The sequence below is a fragment of the Lemur catta genome, chromosome 1, assembly GCF_020740605.2.
Source record: "Lemur catta isolate mLemCat1 chromosome 1, mLemCat1.pri, whole genome shotgun sequence".
NCBI classification, from domain to species: domain Eukaryota; kingdom Metazoa; phylum Chordata; class Mammalia; order Primates; family Lemuridae; genus Lemur; species Lemur catta.
In genome coordinates, this window is record NC_059128.1 from 212,622,287 (window position 1) to 212,640,384 (window position 18,098).

The 18,098-nt window shown below is 37.8% G+C and overlaps 1 protein-coding gene across 11 annotated transcripts in view; it reads left to right on the forward strand.

The window, feature by feature from the left end:
- LOC123630380 (LIM domain containing preferred translocation partner in lipoma) overlaps positions 1 to 18,098 on the forward strand; it is a 648,766-nt gene that overhangs the window by 213,355 nt on the left and 417,313 nt on the right. For 10 of the 11 annotated variants that reach the window (XM_045539905.1, XM_045539914.1, XM_045539906.1 and 7 more), the window contains one exon: positions 7,183 to 7,384. In XM_045539905.1, the coding sequence (XP_045395861.1) occupies positions 7,192 to 7,384 (193 nt within the window). In that variant the 5' untranslated portion in view covers positions 7,183 to 7,191. The remainder of the gene's footprint in view (positions 1 to 7,182; positions 7,385 to 18,098) is intronic. The other variant, XM_045539916.1, reaches the window with a different exon arrangement.

An 18,098-nucleotide genomic window follows, 5' to 3' on the forward strand; every position in this document is an offset into this window, starting at 1 on the left:
ATAGAGAAGACATTATGGCAAATGAGATCCAAGAGCTAGGAATGGAGATAATAAGAGCAAAAACTACTTTTGTGAAGTAGTAATCTTCTTTTGATTGTGGTATGTTCTTTTTTCCTCCAGATAGGGAGGTAGTACAACATTGAAGACCATGGATTTGGGGCCACAGTTCTGTGTCCAAGCTTCAGCTTTGCTATCTGTTTGCAGAAAAGATCCTTGAGCAAGATATTCAACCTCCTGCAGCATTACTTTCCTGATTTACTAAATGTGGATAACGATAGCGCTACCTCACATGGCAGTCAGGATGACTCTGGCCATTAGAAAATTGCTTGACCTATAGTAAGCCCTCAGTAAACACTTGCTCTTTACTGTCAGTCTGTGGCTTTCTTGTACCTGCAGGACAGTTAGTGGGAGAAGACAGAAGAGCAGCAGAGAAGGTGATAAGTGAAACCTCTTAGGGTCTTCCTAATTGCCTTGCATTTGACACAGTTCCTGAAAGAGCAGTGCTTAGGGTGCAGCAGCTCGCTGATTCCCTTCTGCAGTGGGCATCTTGCTTAGAGGAAGGCCGTTTCTCTTGCTTCGCTCTCTTCTGATGCTGTTTGCATATTTTCAGAGCCTCTGTGGAGATCTGATCCTCCCTTCCACTTCTTGCTTTCATGATGATTATAAGCTTAGAGTGAAACCTGTCTAGAGCCAGAGGAAGTAAAAGCAGGGTAAGTCTTGGACCAGCAACAACAGTTCTCACCACTCTTCATCTTTGTGTTTACGTTGTGTCTCTCTGAGAAGCTGAGAGACCCCAACGGACGTGCTGGTTCATCCATTTGCTATCTTGTGAGGTTTCATCAAACCCACTTATCAAAAAGAACGGCTGTAATTAAGATTTTAGAGAAAGAAAGCTCTGTAGAATATTAGAGCTTATTGGGACTTTATAGGTATTCATTTGGCAAATGAGTATCTTCTCTTTAAAGATCACACTGGAATAGCTGAGACTAGAACTGAGGCCACAGAGACTCTGTGTTTATATTGTTGCATTTGTCACCTGCTTTGGATCCATCTTACATGATTTAGTTTTTCTTATGTTGAGTTTTCCCTCGTTAGATTTCTGTTCAAAGATACAATTTCCAGCTTCTTATCTCTGTATATAGTATCTTTAAAAAGCAGAAGTGATTTTATCATTTAAACCTTTTCCTCAGCTAGTCTCCTGAGTCCCTCATTTCAGTCCAGCTGGTCTGCTCCCTGTCCCAGAGAAATGCCTTGCTTCACCTCTGAGCTTACAGTATTATTTCTTGTCATTGTCCCTGTTGCTTCAGTTTTCTTTCAGAGTCAGTCAACTTTCAAAGTCATCCTGGGTAAGGGCTACGTCTGCCAAGCCTGTGCTAGCCCTTGTGACATACCCCGATATTATTCATGTGCTTTCTGTGCTCTCTTTCCCGTTTCAAATATATAAATATTTCTTCCTCTGATAGGCTTTATGCTCCTTGAGTAAGGGATGAGAATCTGATTCATCTGGAGCTCTAGTACCAGGCAAACAAATTCATTCGTTCATTCATTAAATTAACAGACATTTTTGTTGAGTGGCTATAATGTACTAGGCTCTGGGATTATTAAATGATAAGTATTTTTGTTCTCAAGGATTTAAAAGTTTAGTTTGGGATTCAGACAAGAAGACAGGTAAAGTAACACATGGCGAGTGTGTGACAGCAGTATGCTAGGTGCTGTGGAAGGGTAGTAAAAGGGTACACTTGAACAGGAGGATAGAGTACATGACTTATGCCTTTATGAACGGGTAGGAAGTAATTCTCAAGATCTAAATGATGCATAAAAAATCATTTTTAACCAAAAGGTAGCTAGCTAGAAAAGGAGCAAAGATCAAAGCTAGAGGAAATGGATGAATTTCCAGCAGAATATAAATGCTGCAAAATGACCTCAGAGGAAGTAGAAAACTACAATTATAATAGAAGTTATTAGAAGTATGATTAATGTTTGCTAAAAGAAGATATCATATCTAGATGACTTTACACTGAATTTTAATACACCTTTAAAGATCAGATAATTCCAATGTCTAACCTAGATAGTAGAAAATGATGCAGAATGCTCATGTCAAAACCAAATGATGATAAGAAAAATAAGCAGTGGAAAAAAGGCTGTAAAGTTGATCTTATGACTATATATACAAAAATTCTAAATAAAATAGCATAGTTAATTCATCAGTATACCAAAACACTATGACTATGACTGAGTAGGATTTATTTTAGGAATGCAAAGATGGTTCAATATCTGGAAATCTATCAACATGATTCATTACTCCACCAAATTAAGGGAGGGAAAAGAAGATGATCATATCAGTGAATGCTACAGATGCTGTAGAAAGGCATGACTGACTAAAGGAGAGCAGCATTCATTCATTCACCCATTCCCCCATGAGATATATTTTTAAGCGTTTCCTGGCTAGGCATTGTGCTGGTATAGGGACACTACCCAGGAGCTTTCAATTTATTGGGGCATATAGGCAGGTGACTAAATAGCTTTCATTGGGACTGTTATCAGAAAAGTACTAGAAGAGCCTAGAAAAGAAATTAAGCTATTCTTCTTAGAGAGAGTTAAGGAAATGTTCACAGAGTCAGAGGCATTTGAGCTGGGGCAATATATTAATAAAAACATAGGGGTTAGTAGAAAATACAGGGAGAGAAATGACATTGTTCATGATGAGCACGGATTAAGAATCATGAAAGTTTATTATAAATCCTGGTACTGGTGTCATGGGTCACTGTTGACAAGCAGAAGAATGGCAAGAAAAGGTGCTTAAAAAGGTCATCTGCAAACAGATAATTGGGCAGAAGATGGCCCTTGCAGGAGGTGGATCTAGAGGTGCCTTCTTCGGGAAGGCAATGTCAGCATAATTTATGATGTTAGACATAACTAAAATGATGATGGAATCAGTGATTTGCACATTTATGCTTAAGTTTTCATTTTTATACTGTTTCAGGGTTGCCTGTTCCTACATATCTATGGCATATCTGAAAAAGCCAAGGTGCCACAATCAGTAACTTGGAATTGTTCTGTGCATATGCATCTTTCCTTTAGAAATCACTACATCCTATATCAACCCATTTTTTAAAGTTTCTAATTTTGAATAACTTTAGATATACAGAAAAGTTACAAGGACAGTTTTAACCCATTTTGAAATTGTACAATTAAGATTTCTACTACAAATATGCACAGTGCATTGAAACTTTCAAACCTTAATTTGATCCCACTCAGTCCACACTTATATTCACTTTAGTCATGCTGAAAGCAAAATAGTCAGTTATCCCCATTTAGTAGAAGACAAAGCCTCAATTAAAAACAAAAAGACAAGCACCTGAATTCATTTGCTAGGATTTTGTTGAGAATTTATGCATCTATATTCATAAGGGATAAATGGTCTGTAGTTTTCTTTTTTTGTTGTGTCCTTTCCTGGTTTTGGTATCAGGGTGATGTTGGCTTCATAAAACGTGTTGGGGAAGATTCCTTCCTTCTTGATGTTGTGGAATAATTTCTGCAGGATAGGTACCAGGTCTTCTTTGTAGGTCTGGTAAAATTTGGGTGTGAAACCATTTGGTCCGGGATTTTTTTTTTAGAAAGGTTTTTTATTGCTGCTGCAATTTTGGTACTTGATATTGATCTGTTCAGGAGTTCTATTTTTTCCTGATTGAGCCTAGGGAGGCTTTGCGTTTCTAAGAATTTGTCCGTTTCCTCCATGTTTTCAAGTTTATGTGCACAGAAGTGCTTATAGTATTCATGGATGATATTTTGTATTTCTCAGGTATCAGTTGTAATTTCTCCTTTTTCATTCCTGATTGAGCTTATTAGAGTCTTTTCTTTTCTTCTTCTCATTAATCTAGCAAGAGGCATGTCATTTTCATTTATTTTTTTCACACAACCAACTTGTCTTATTAATCTTCCATATAGTTTTTTTATTGTCAGTTTCATTTAGTTCTGCTCTGATCTTTGTTATTTCTTTTCTTCTGCTGGGTTTGGGGTTGGTTTGCTCATCCTTTTCCAGTTATTTGAGATGATTCATTAGATTGTTGATTTGTGATCTTTCTGACCTTTGGATGCAGGCATTTATGAATATAAATTGTCCTCTCAGGACTGCTTTAGCTCTGTCCCACATATTTTGATAACTTGTGTCTCCTTTATCATTTAGTTCAAAGAATCTTTTGATTTCCGTCTTAATTTCCTCCTTAACCCAATAATCATTCAGCAGAAGGTTGTTTAGTTTCCATGACTTTGTGTAGAGATGGGAGTTTCTGTTGGAGTTGATTTCTAATTTTATTCCACTGTGGTCTAAGAAGATGAAAAAATGTTCAACATCTGTAATAATCAGGGAAATGCAAATCAAAACCACAATGAGATATTACTTAACTCCAGTGAGAATGGCTTTTATCAAAAAGTACCAAAACAATAAATGTTGGCATGGATGCGGAGAGATAGGAACACTCATACACTGCTGGTGGGACTGCAAACTAGTACAACCTCTGTGGAAAGCAATATGGAGATACCTTAAACAGATGCAAGTAGACCTACCATTCGATCTGGCAATTCCATTGCTGGACATCTATGCAAAGGAAAAAAAGACATTCTATAAAAAAGACATCTGCACTCAAATGTTTATAGCAGCGCAATTCACAATTGCAAAGATGTGGAAACAACCCAAGTGCCCATCAATACATCAGTGGATTAATAAAATGTGGTATATGTATACCATGGAGTTCTACTCAGCCACAAAAAACAATGGTGATATATCACCTCTTATATTATCTTGGATAGAGCTGGAGCCCATTCTACTAAGTGAAGTATCACAAGAATGGAAAAACAAGCGCCACAGGTACTCACCATCAAATTGGTATTAACTGATCAACACTTATGTGCATATATAGTAATAACATTCATTGGGTGTCTGCCAGGTGGGGGGAGAGGGGGGTTGGGTATATTGACACTTAATGGGTGCGGTGCACACCGTCTGGGGAATGGACATGCTTGAAGCTCTGACTCGGGTGAGGCAAAGACAATATATGTAACCTAAACATTTGTCTTTTGTACCCTTGTGATATGCTGAAATTAAAAAAAAAAAAAAGCCAAATTTGGTGTTTTTCAACCCTGAAAGGTGGGCTTGATTTTGGTATTTAGGAAAAAATGTTCTCAAGTGATTCCAAATTTGCAGCCAGATTTAAAAACCGTGAGTAAAAGAGACATTCATTGTTTATTTTTCTATATTGGTTTTGTGCTAGGTCTTGATGGTGGTTTAGAGATGTGTAAAATATGGTCCCTCCTCTTTTAAGGAACTCACAGCTTAGTAAGTGTGTATGCATATGTGTGTGTGTATGTGTGTATGTGTGTAAGTAAAAGGTAAAAGGTGCATACGCATATGTAAAAGGTGCAGGGGAAAACAAGGAGAAGAAGGTCCCTGTAACCCTAGTGAAAAGCAGATATCATCACTGGCTTCAAAAACATGTGTCCTGATTCCCAGTTTTTAGAGTCTATCATTGATTCATATTATCCTCTTCTGTTGAGAAAACTACATCTCCAACTCTTTTCCTCCTTGCAAGATGGTCATATAATTCCCAATGACTTTGTCTGAGAATAGAGGCATTTCTTTCTTTTCACTTTGCACAGCACTTTATGGTACATAAAGCATTTTAATATTGCCTTATTGGTTGTCATAAAAACTCTGAGCCTTAAGGAGGGCTAGGTTTTTTAGTCTTAATTTTAAAGTGGAAATATCTGAGCACTAGAGAAGGTGCCAGTCAGGGTCATGCCACTCATTCCCAGCGTGGACAGATCTCTCCCTCTACCTTGCCTTTCTATTGCTATGCTGTGTGTTGAGGCCTTTATTTTTTTCCTGCATTTCCAGTGCTCTTTGTCTTTATAGACATCTGGAGATAATCATGTAGCCCTCTTAATTAATTCAGTTCAATTAATAAATTACTAGGTGGATTTGGGGCTGGGGGCAAGTGCAGGGTGCCTTCCGGGCCTCCCCGTACTGGAGAGCTCTTGCAATCAGGCTTGGAGAGCCCTCCTCAGCGGCAGTCTGTGAGGCTCATCCCCAGCAGGCAGGCTGCCTGGAGGGTGTGATCAGCTTACCCCAGCAGAGGAAACAGCATTTTTCTTTCTTCAAATAGTGTATGCAATTTGATCAGAACAGCATCCGGGCTGTGCCAGTTGCCCTCCTCCTAGTTAAAGTAAGTTTTTCATAAAGGTTCAAGATGGTGTCAGCTCAGCATAGCTCTTGATGGGCATTTCTTTGTTGTGGAGGGATGACCTGTGCCTTGCAGGTGTTGAATATTCTATCCTCTGGCCCTAAATGCCAGTAATTGTCTCAAGCATTGTGGCAACCAATGTCCCCCTCTTCCCCATTTCGAAGTGCTCCTTGGTGGGGAGTAGAGCTGCTCCTACAGATGGGTCATTTTAAAGTGTCCTGCCATGTACCTATTATGCTCCTGTTTCCAAAAGTAATTTTTGGTAGTTCCTTAATGCCTGCAGACTAAATTTAAATTCCTCAAGTGTGCATGATGAATTGTCTGGGCTTTGGTTCCATCCCACATTTTAGTTCTTTTGCTAGATACTTTCTCTTATTCCCTCTTCAGCCACACTAAACATAAGTGCAGTGTAGTTTTCTGCCTACATAACTGTGCTTACCTTGTTTAGGCCCAACCTCTACTTAGAACTCAAGGCTCAGTCTATCTGTCACCTCATCATTGAAGTCTTGTTAGTTTTGTTCCCACCAAGAAGTGAGCTCTTTTTCTGCATCCCAGCAACACTTTTGTATTTTGAACCTCATTTAGGTAACTTAACGCCTCATTTAGGTATAACCGTTTAACTGGTTTTAATAGAATATTAATAAAATAGAAGATTTTATCCAACCTTCTACCATAGAAACTTTTTCAAGTTAGGAATCATTGCTTATTCATATCTATTTCTCCAAGAGTCCTTTTCCTCTTCCTCCTCCTCCTCCCCCTCCTCCTGATGAATCTTCTTCCTCTTCTGTTTTCCTTCTTCCATTTTCTTTCATCCTTCTTGTTTTCCTTCATGCTCTGGAAAGAATCTCTGGAAAGAATCCAGAGAGCTTTATCAAGATTCATCAAGTATCACCTTCAGTTTTGTATTTCTACAAAAATATTGTTTGTTTCTTTTGAATTGCAGATTCCAACAATGTCTCACCCATCTTGGCTGCCACCCAAAAGCACTGGCGAGCCCCTTGGCCATGTGCCTGCACGGATGGAGACAACTCATTCCTTCGGGACCCCCAGCATTTCAGTGTCTACACAGCAGCCACCCAAGAAGTTTGCACCAGTAGTTGCTCCAAAACCCAAATACAACCCATACAAGCAACCTGGAGGTGAGGGTAAGTTCTGGGATTTCAGAGTTTCGTGCCCAGAGCGAGAAAGTTGAATGTAATAGAGGTGGCTTATAGTATAGAGTTGTGCTAGAAAAATGTAGCTCACAGATTCAGTGTGATTATCATAGTGTATGGACTATCAAAGGTTAAGCGGTCCCCAGAAATCATCTAGGCCACCCTCTCATTTAGGAACAAAGAGATTAAAACCAGATAGGGACATATGTCTGTGGTTACGCAATGAAGTAGGGTTAGAGCCCAAATTAAAAATCTGGCCTCTTTAGTCTTAGCTCAGCGCCCTCGTACTGCATTTTCCTCTACCTCTAGTCCATTCTCTTGTAAAGATGTGTCTCCCACCCAGTGGTTTCTTCCTCTTGCCAATAGACCACAGTCCCAGAATGCTGCCAAGCAACAATCCAATCAGAAACCCCTTCAAAGTGAACATAATAAAGTGCCTGGAATTAATTTTTATTTTTTTACCTTCTCTGGCCATTTTCTTCCCTTAGGCTGCTGTAGGATAAAGTTGTCTGGAGGGTTCTGGAGACGTACATTTGTTGAAGCTTATAGAAAAAATCTGAGTGAAGCCTAGTTTCAGGGGTTTTAAAAACAATATATTCAGCTTACATCAAATGGAGTTTGAAGTTCTACGTGAGCTCGGCATCTCACATGCATGTGTGTGTACACACTCACACATTACACCTCACAGGCGGTGTGAATGATGCCATAGTCTTTGGTTGAAGAGTTTTCCTGCTATTACCACTGTCAGCAGCTCATTCAAACCCATGAAAGAATAACTTATAACTAACAAACAACACATTAGCCTTCTGGGAGCTGAGCGAGAAGAGGCAGTGAAAGGAGATCCAGCTCTTCTTTCTCTGTTTTCTGCTCCTGTTATTACCATAGCTTCTCCAGGATGTTTCCAGTTGCTTCTTAGATGACATCAGTATGTTTGTTTATTAATACTACCTGAGACTACTTCATGCTCTGTGATATAGTTCAGTCCTTCTTTTTTCTTCTGAATCATCTCCTGCTCCCAGTAAACACTTTATTACTAGTATCTTAGGACCCAAATTATGAGTATCTCAGGACTGATGTCAGAAGCCTAGTCCAGATGTCTAGCTTGTGTAAGGTGACTGGACACTTAGGCCAGTGGTAGGGAAGGTTACGCATCATCAGCACACATGACTGAGCTGTGGATCTTTGGATATCCTTTCCCTAGAAAGGGCAACACCAAGACCATTAGAAAGCTTCTCTGGAAAAACAATAAATGAAGCCCTTGGTGCTATGCTAATCTCCATAGCAGTGCTTGAAGTTTTATTGCCCTTGAAGGAGACTGCATCTTTGCAATTAATCAAGGACTTAGTGAACTGGCTTTCTTTGGCTCATCATTCTTTTAGTGATTGCAGGGTTTGGGAATGGGATCTGGAGGAGAATTCCTCTCAACAGGGACAGGAGGAGCCATGTGTTGGCTTCCTCATTTATGTTTTCAAGGTGTCCCTATGTCAGCTTACTAGGGGCCTTGTTATTTTGTCTTCTAATTTTGGGGGAGAGCTAAAATGGACTTCTGTTTAATATCGAGGGAAAGTAAAGACATGGTCAGTTATGGAGTAGGAGGCAAAGATATGAGGAAGTCACTTCGTAGGTGTGACAATTGGTATATGCTGAGTGTTAGGGTGATGGCAGGTCCTATATTAAGTGGGCTAATAAATGGCATGCATGAGGTGGGGAGAAGCAAAGTGTATGATGGCCTCCCTTCAGACCCCGTCACTCTCAGTGCTATGAATCACAGTGAGTGAGCCTGGCGATGACGCCCCTGCTGTGAGAGGTCCTGCCTGTCTGTGTGTGGCTGTCTTACTCTCCAGGGACACTGGAGTAAACTCTCACTTGTTTGCATGCCCTGCAGCTCACACTTCTTGGCCTCTTCTCAACATGCCATCCCATGTACTTCTGTTTTCTGTCAAAATTCTATTTGTATCACTTTCTCCAAAATGTCTAGATCAGCAGTAATCACTCCTTCCCTGGGTGTCCACATACATCTTATTCTATGACTGCCAAATTTCTACAACTTTTTAAAATCACTCCTGCTCGTGTTCTTTTACATGTTACACATGAGTGTATGCCAGGCCCTATGTTTTTTCATTATTATTTTATTGCCTTCCCATATAATCCTATGAAGTGTTTTTTTTCCCCCATAAGTAAATGGAAACTTAGAAGAGGTGACATTCTCTGTGATTCTGTGGCTAGTAAATTTGTAAACGGAGGCTGTTGTTCATATCCAGCATGCGATGCTACTTGCCCTTCTATTCACGGCACTTGTGGCACCAAGCCCTGTATTACGGTGATTCTTTCCTACTTCCCTTATAAGAATATAAGCTTTGCCTCCCATTGAAGCAACAAGACATGGTTTCTCACTCGTCCTTATGTTCCTTGGAGCTCTTGTTGTGCTACTGTGTTTTTAGTAGGAATGGTTGCATATGGTCAAATGTATGTCTGTGTGTTCTTATGTATGTTTATGTATTTGGAGGGATGGCAGATGCTGGCTGGGTGAGTGCGCTGCTCGGTAATACTTCCCTTGCAATAAGGAGTTTGGAATATGGCATCTTCATGTCGAGCATCTCAGCCTTTTGTTTTCTGAAGTTTTGGTTCTTTCTTGCCATTCTGCCAGTCTTTCTCTCTCTCTCTGTCTCTCTCTAATATAACCTTTCCTGAATTTGAAAAAAAAGGTATTTCCCTTTAATATATACATGCTAAAGACAAATATGGGGAATCATATATATTTAGCCTTCTTTTTAAAATAGAAGCTACATATCTTCGTCTGCTGTGTATTATAACACTGGATATTTGTTGGAAGTGTAGGATTTGCTTTTACTTTATATTTAATTTAAATGTTATAGGTGCATTCTCTGTTACTCTAAACATTTTTATAATTCATGTTATATTTTGTTTAAATTTTTATATATTTTAAGAGTTTATATCTTTTTTTAAGTTTTATTTATTTATTTATTTATTTTGTTGTTGTTTATCTAGAATGTTCCTGAAATCCCAAGATAGCAGGTAGCTCAGGTTTTGCTTACAGGGTGGATTGGTGATCCCAGCTCATGTTTCTTATGCCTCAGCTCATGCTTTCTTTGCTTTCAGTTAATGCTTGTCCCCCTGTTTCCAGCTCCTAAAAATGTTTCAATCCATTGCTTAAAAGTTGACCACCAAGAAGCTCAATCCCGAAGACAGAAAGTTAGAACTAACAGAAATCACACAGTACAGCTGTTTCTGGTGTAAATGTGAAAGCTTCAGCCTCGAGAGTGTTTAGTTCTTTACTCGGAGATGAATATTCTGCTCAGAGCAGAATTAGCACCAAACCTCAAGTCCTTTCTAACTCTAGAGTTATCCAGAACCTTGCACTATAAGTGACAACTGTTCTTTACGACCTCATAACCTCATTATGCATCACATACAATTCTTATCATAGTGTGCCTTTTAATAGAGTTGCTTGTGTATGCACCTGTCTCCTCCAGTAGACCCTGAACTTTTGGAGGCAGAAGCTGCCTGACTGATTTCTTTATCCACAGCAGCACCCAGCAGGATCTCTGACACATGGGCACTCAGTGGTGTTTGTAGAGCTGAATAGGTAAACATAGCAATGCACACTTGCTTATACAGGCACACATTCTCTAGGTTCTCAGCTCCTGCTTAGACTCTGTGGTTCTGCAGTTTCAACCTACATATTTGAATTGCTGTTACTCTCCTGTACCCGTATTTTGAGCTTTTTAGTGTGAGATTTGTTTGACCACTGCTACCTTGAAGTTACCAATTACATTTCTCACCTTGCTATTATGTATATGATCGCTAGGGTTTGCTTTCTCATTTTTAAATTCTGACTGTGAAAGTAGAAAAGTACCCAGATGTTGTACGTATCAACTTGTAATTTTGTGATACCCATATTTATAATTTTCTTTTATGAGATATTCTGCTAATAAACTCTTTCTAAAGGGCTTTGTCACACTTAAAAGTGGGGCGTGTTTTTTCCCCATTTAGTAGCTCTTTAGGCCTCAAGGTCCTTTTATATGACTTTCATTGTTCTCATACTTTTCATTGATTTTATAACAACTGGTCTTTCCACAGCTAATTTAGAATACCCCTATGTTTCCAAATGTTTTTCTTATGTCCAGTACTGTAAGCTTATGAACCCATATCTATTTTTTATTAAGTTTTGTCTTCCTAGAGATTTTACAGTGTTAACTATTTCATTTTTGTGAAATGATTTTGATATGTATTTATGATTTTTTCCCATAAACTTCTATTCAGCTGATGAGAACAATAAGATAGTGCAATTTTTCTGTGGGTCTTTAAAGTCCCAGCCTTTAGCATTGTTTGTCCTGTAATCTTGGTGCTCTCTCTGCTTCAAATTAAAAAACAAAAAACAAACCCAGCAAAATAAACAAAAACCTCCAAAACAACAAAAACAAGAAAACCAAACCTTAGACTTTGATGCCAGAACAGAGTGTAGTTCTTTTTCTGTTTTTGGTAGATAGCAAAGTAAGTAAATTTTCCAACTTTGCTAATATACTATTTTCTTGAGATGGTTTTTGAAATTATTCTGCTATTACACTCTAGAAATTAGCTTCTCAGTCTCTCTCCCTGTCTCTTTCTTCCAGTTGTTTGGCCGAATGACATTTGGTAATGCTTTTTATCCATCATTACAGTAGATAATCATTCAGAACGATTTGTGAAGTTTTCAATTTTGTGAAGTTGGAGTAGTCTTGTGGCCTAGAATTCACTTTCTCCAGCCTCTGAAATTCCTTTTAAAAACATTTTTATGTTAGGTCTTTGAAAAAGTAAATCCACTGGGTACCAGTTCAAGGTGATTCTTTTGGTATAACCCCTTTATATTGGTATAACCCCTTATAGTTTATTTAGCACTTCCATATTCATTGTTTTTTAATTTTCAGAAAATAATTCTTACTGTAGCTCTGTGAGGCAGATAGAAATTATCTTATTGCCATTTTAATGTCTGGTAAACTACCGAAAGTGAAATAGCTTATTAAAGAATCATGCAGCTAGTAAAAATAGAAGGGAACCTTCATATCTAGGGCTCTTAATGATTTTAAAGAGTTCTATTTATTGGAGGTAGGATTAGACATCTTATATCTTTTCTGACTCCATTATTTTATTATTTCATGATTCTTCTTTGAAATTAATTTCAAAGTGGTGACCTTTCCCGCAAACTATTCCTACATGTATTACCCAGTACACTTCTATATAACATAAAAAAGGGCTGTGTTTTCCACCTTTGCCTACACTGTTTCACTTAGACTTGTCAAGGTAGATCAGAATAGGTAAGATGAATTTTATTGAAAAGGGGGTCCTAAGCCTGGATGACTTTTTTTGCTCCAGCTTTTTGTGCTTTATGCTACTCTGAGGTTATTAATGCATTGCATGGAGGAGGAATAGTTATAAATGATTGCTAATATACCTAAGAGTTTGGAGCTGAACTGGTCCAGAGCCCAGGTTTCCTAAATGCACTCATTCCACTATACCACCACTGTTCACAGGAATAGGCAAGTTTGGAGTTTGGTTCCTAGAAATTGACTAGTCCTGGGTTATTGATACTTGGTAGAGAATTAGCCATTAGTGATGTCAGTTATGTATTCTGGTTAGGAAGGACATATTTGTTTTCTTAACAGATAACCACTAACGTGAGGGAAATGAGTGGCCATCTATGGCAATATATTTAAAGGAATCATTTAGACTGGATTTTCCCCACCATTTTTATTTTAAACATATAGGCCAATTTGGTGCTACTTCTCTTTTTACTGTTAGGAAAACCTTTTTCTTTTTTAAACCTGGAGTAATTAGTGGTAGAAAACAGTTTCATTTAAATATTTAGACTCACAGTGTGCTTTTCTGTCTCTGGCGTCCTGTAGTCTTTGTTCCTCACGCAAAGAGAATCTTGCCTGTGACTCTAGAGGTACAAATGGGAAACATCTTCTTTTGGTAGCCCTGGCAGTCTTGTTAAATTACCAGCAATCACAGAAGAGCAGTTGCAACATCTCAGACATTTGTTATAATTATGCATGGTGTGCCACGAGGATAGTCACAAGTTCACTGAAACACCAGGGATTCTAATGAAACCTGGGTTTGACTGGCCTCCTCCTTCTCTGGATCGGAGTAAGCATCTTGAGCCTCATCCATCACTGTGGAGTGCAGTACACGAGTTTTAATTTTCAGGTCCTCAGGGAAGAAAGGACAAGCTGTTACTTCATTAAAGGATCAGATATTAATTGTATTAATTTGATCATTACATTGCATTTTTTAGCAGAGAAAATAATTTGCCATTCTTGGGGAGACATCAGGTCTTACCAAATATATGTAGACCTTATCAATGCTTGAGAGTGCCAGGGTCGAACACTGGCCTGAAGATCAGGGCATTTATCTTCAAGCCTTAGTTTTACCACTTGGTCTTGGGCATGATGCTTCTCTATTACAGTCTCCTGAATTTATTAAATTAGCTGGCAATATTTATTATCTTACAAGAGTGTTTTGAGGACCAAATGTAATGATAAGTGTAAAAATGTTTTCAAGCTGTAAAATACCATACAACTTTAAGAGTGACTATTGTATATTTATTCAACAGTTATTTATTTAAAACAGATTTTGTGCCAAACACTCTTCTAGGGGCTGACGTAATGGCAATGTGCAAAACACAGACTAATCTATTCCCTCTTAGAATATATTTTCTTGCTATAATAAAAATAGCTTATTGTTATTAATAAGTTAATATTGTTAAAATTATAAAATAGCATTTGCTGAATAAATGTATTTTATGACTTTATGCACTTTATTATTAATAAGTATTTCAAATTACAAAACAAATACTATAGTATAGGTCAAGCATTACTAATCTGAAATCTGAAGTGCTCCAAAATCCATAACTTTTTGAGCACTGGCATAATACTCATAGGAAATGCCCATTGGAGCATTTTGGATTTCAGATTTGTGGATTAAGATCCTCAACTGGTAGGTATATGCAAAATCTGAAATTCACAGCACCTCTAGTTCCAAACATTTTGAATAAGGATACTCATACTAATAAATGTATACTATTATAAACATAATTTTTACTAATAATGCTATCCATATATATACTGATAAATATCATTAGCTTCTAATAACAGTGATAGGAGTCACAGTGTCTCAATACTATATGAATTATAAAATTCTAGAACCAGGTTCATCAATACTCAGGAGCAATTAAAAAGGCATCTAAGAATTCATATTTAAGAGTCTTCCTATGTATGTGGTGAGTGTGGAAAAGTCTTCACTAGCAAAAGAAATCTTCAGCATCAAAGAATCCATGCTGGAGAGAAATCCTGAGAGTGTAGCAAGTATGCCAAAGCCTTTCAGACTTCTTCCCAGCTAGTTCATGTTGAGTGTGTCCACTCTGGAGAGAAGCTTATGCTGGACTTTTGTTGTTTTGGCCTCCCAGAATGTCCTTTTTATTGGTAATAGTGCACTCAGTTTCCTTTTAGATTTCATTATCCACTCAGGAGTGGAGTGTGTGACACAGGCCTGGCTCAGCCTCAGATTCTTCCCTCAAGCCACAGTTTAGAGTTCAAATGTTGGTAGTTGACCCAAGGTGGTCCAATAAGAGTCCTAGGACTTGGCAAGAACAAGAGCTAATAGGAAAAAAATACTCTTTCTCATTTTTTGCCCCCATTGGTTTTAAAGCTTGAGAGGAACTCCTAGATTTTCATGGAGGCTATGAATAAAGTCAACACAGCAAAAGATATCTGAGAGTTGAAGAGCAATCAAATGTTGAAGATATTATTTGAACAGCCTCATTAAACCATGTCTGAAGCTAGGGGAAAAAAATCCCTTCATTTCAATCCCTTCATTTCCTAGATAAGAGTAGTTAATTCACAAATGCATTTTAGGGAGGTAGAGGGTCTTTGTCCAAGAATGCTGTAAATAACAAATGAAAATTGTTGATGCAGGCAGGGGTTATTATCCCAGTTTTAGAGACTCAGGGTGTAGCTTGTTCAGTATTGCAGAATAGTAAGGGATAAAACTAAGCCTTGATCATTTGGATTCCTTCCATGATTGCCACAATTTTGTGTCATGGATGTGCTTTGGGTGACTTGTTTAGAAGCCACAGTGAGAGAACTAATATACCTGAACAAACCGGATTAGATGTTTTAGAACAAGAAGATGTTCATATATTGTTGACAGAAATCTCTTTTATTTTGTAATGTGTCATCCTAGTTAATTGCTGAAATGAACTCCTTACTAAGGTGATGGGTTCCTTATCCTGGTATGGTTCAAAAACAATGCTTAATGTTGACTTTTGTGGTGAATTGTACTTTAATTGTCTTTATTTTAAAATTATATAAATATACAATGCTATGGTCACTCTATAATTTAAATGTGAACAGAGCTTACTTTTTAAATAATAATAATATAGAGGGAGCCACAAAGAGATATCACCATACACCTATTAGATAATCTAAACTAAAAATTTGTACCATATCCTGGCAAGGATGTGGAGAAATGATCTCTCACCTTACTGTAGGAATGTGTAAAATGGTATAGCCACTCTGGAAAAATCTTGGGCAGTGTTTTATAAAAGTAAACATGTATTAACCATGACTCATATGACTCAGCAGTTGCACCCTTTGGCATTTAATCCAGAGAAATGAAAAGTTATGTTCACATAAAAACCTGTACACGAATGTTCATAGCAACTTTTTTTTCATAATGAAAATACACTGGAAACACCCCAAATTTCTTTCAGTGAGCAAATATTTAGGCAGACTCTGGTGCATCTATACAATGGAATAATACAACTCAGCAATAGAGAAGAATGAACTATTGATACATGCAACAACCTGAATTGACTTTAAAAGTATTATACTTAGTGAACAAATAAGTTAGTCTCAAGAGGTTACATATGTCGCATGATTCCATTTATAAGACATTCTTGAGATGAGAAAACACTAGAGATAGAGAAAAATTAGTGGTTGCTAGGGGACATAGATGGGGTAGGAGTGGGGCAGAGAGTGGGTGGGTGTTCATGCCAAGAGAAAACAACAAGAGTCCTTTCGTAGTGGTAAAACAGTTCTGTATCTTGATTGGAGTGGTGGTGACATGAATCTTTAGATGGGATAAAATTAAATAGAACTATATACACACACAAATGAATGCAGGTAAAAAAAATGGTGAAAACTGAATAAGGCCTAGTTAATAGTAACTTAATAATGTCAGTTTTTGGGTAATGCATTATAACTATATGAGATGTTACCACTGGGAGAAGCTAGGTAAAGCATCCATGGGACTCTGTACTATTTTTGCAGCTTTCTGAGTCTATATTTCAAAATTTAAAGTTTGATAATGGTAAGATAAAGAAATACATTTAGATTTTTTAATGTTTTCTTCTCCTACCCAAAGTGCCATCTTACATGCAATCGGAATTGCCCGCACCATATCTTTTAAGATCACTTGTATAATGTATGGTTTAAAACAGTGGTTTTCAAAGCTTTCCAAAGTCATCAGAAAGACTTGGAAAATATTTTTTAAAAAAGTGTTAGGTCCTATCTCAGTACTATACAATTAGAGTCTCAGGGCATGGGCCCCAGCAATCTGCATTAAAACAAAACAAAATAAAATGTTAATAAAATTCTGCAGGTAATTGTGAATGATGCTCAACCAAAATTTAGGAACTACTCCTTTATTTCAGGGACCAGTGATTTAATAATGTCATTTGACTCTCCCAAGTCCAGTGGGTATACTCTTTCTTCCTTGGTTAATGACAGTAACTTTTCAAGCCTTAAGCATCTTTTGTTATGTGAGCAGTGTAGAGATTCAGAGATCCAAAACTTCCTTCATGTTGCTATTCTTTTCCCTCTGAGGTTTCATCATAGAAACCAGTTTTTTTTTGCATATGCTGTCCCAAGGAACTTTATTTGGGATCCAAAAACAGAAGAAAGAAAATTTAAAAGAACAACAAACATTGATTCTTCTAGAATGTCCCAGCAATACCCAAGTTTCTGCACTACAGAGTATTTGCTATTGTGTTACTTCATGTAGCAACACCTGAAATGTTAGCCAATTTGGGTCATGGCAGGCCTATGTAAATTATCTATAAATGGATTCATTATGGATATTATAAAAATAAAACTGACACCTGAGCCTTTGGGCAAATATGCCATATAAAGAAACCATACCCCAGAACAACGATTGACCTAAGGAGCTATAAAAAAAAAACCAAAAAAACATAACATGGTGTTTATCTTCCTTCCTTAAAATTTCTGCAGTCGGAGACAGGATGGCTGAGGAGAACGCCTGGGGCAGAGGAGTACACATAGCTGGGATGTGGCACCTGACCCTCCTAGCACTTTGCCCTTCCAGCATTTTCCCTTATTACTCAGTCTTTACATTGTTCTGTACTTTGTCATCAAACAGAATAGATGGAATGCTAGTCAAGATAGGCATATAGCAGGTACCCCACACCCATAAAGTTACATTATGTAAATTTAGTGCCATAAAAGTACATCTTATAGGAGGAATTGGAGAAAGCTTCACAGAGGAGGGGACATCTGAGTCTTGGAGAATGAGTTAGTTGTTTACCAGGCAGGAAAGGGTAGTGAACAGCATGACATGCCAAGCAAAGGGAAAAGCATGTGCAAAGAGAATGACGCCCATCGTGACCCTTGTAATTTTGGCAGCCCTT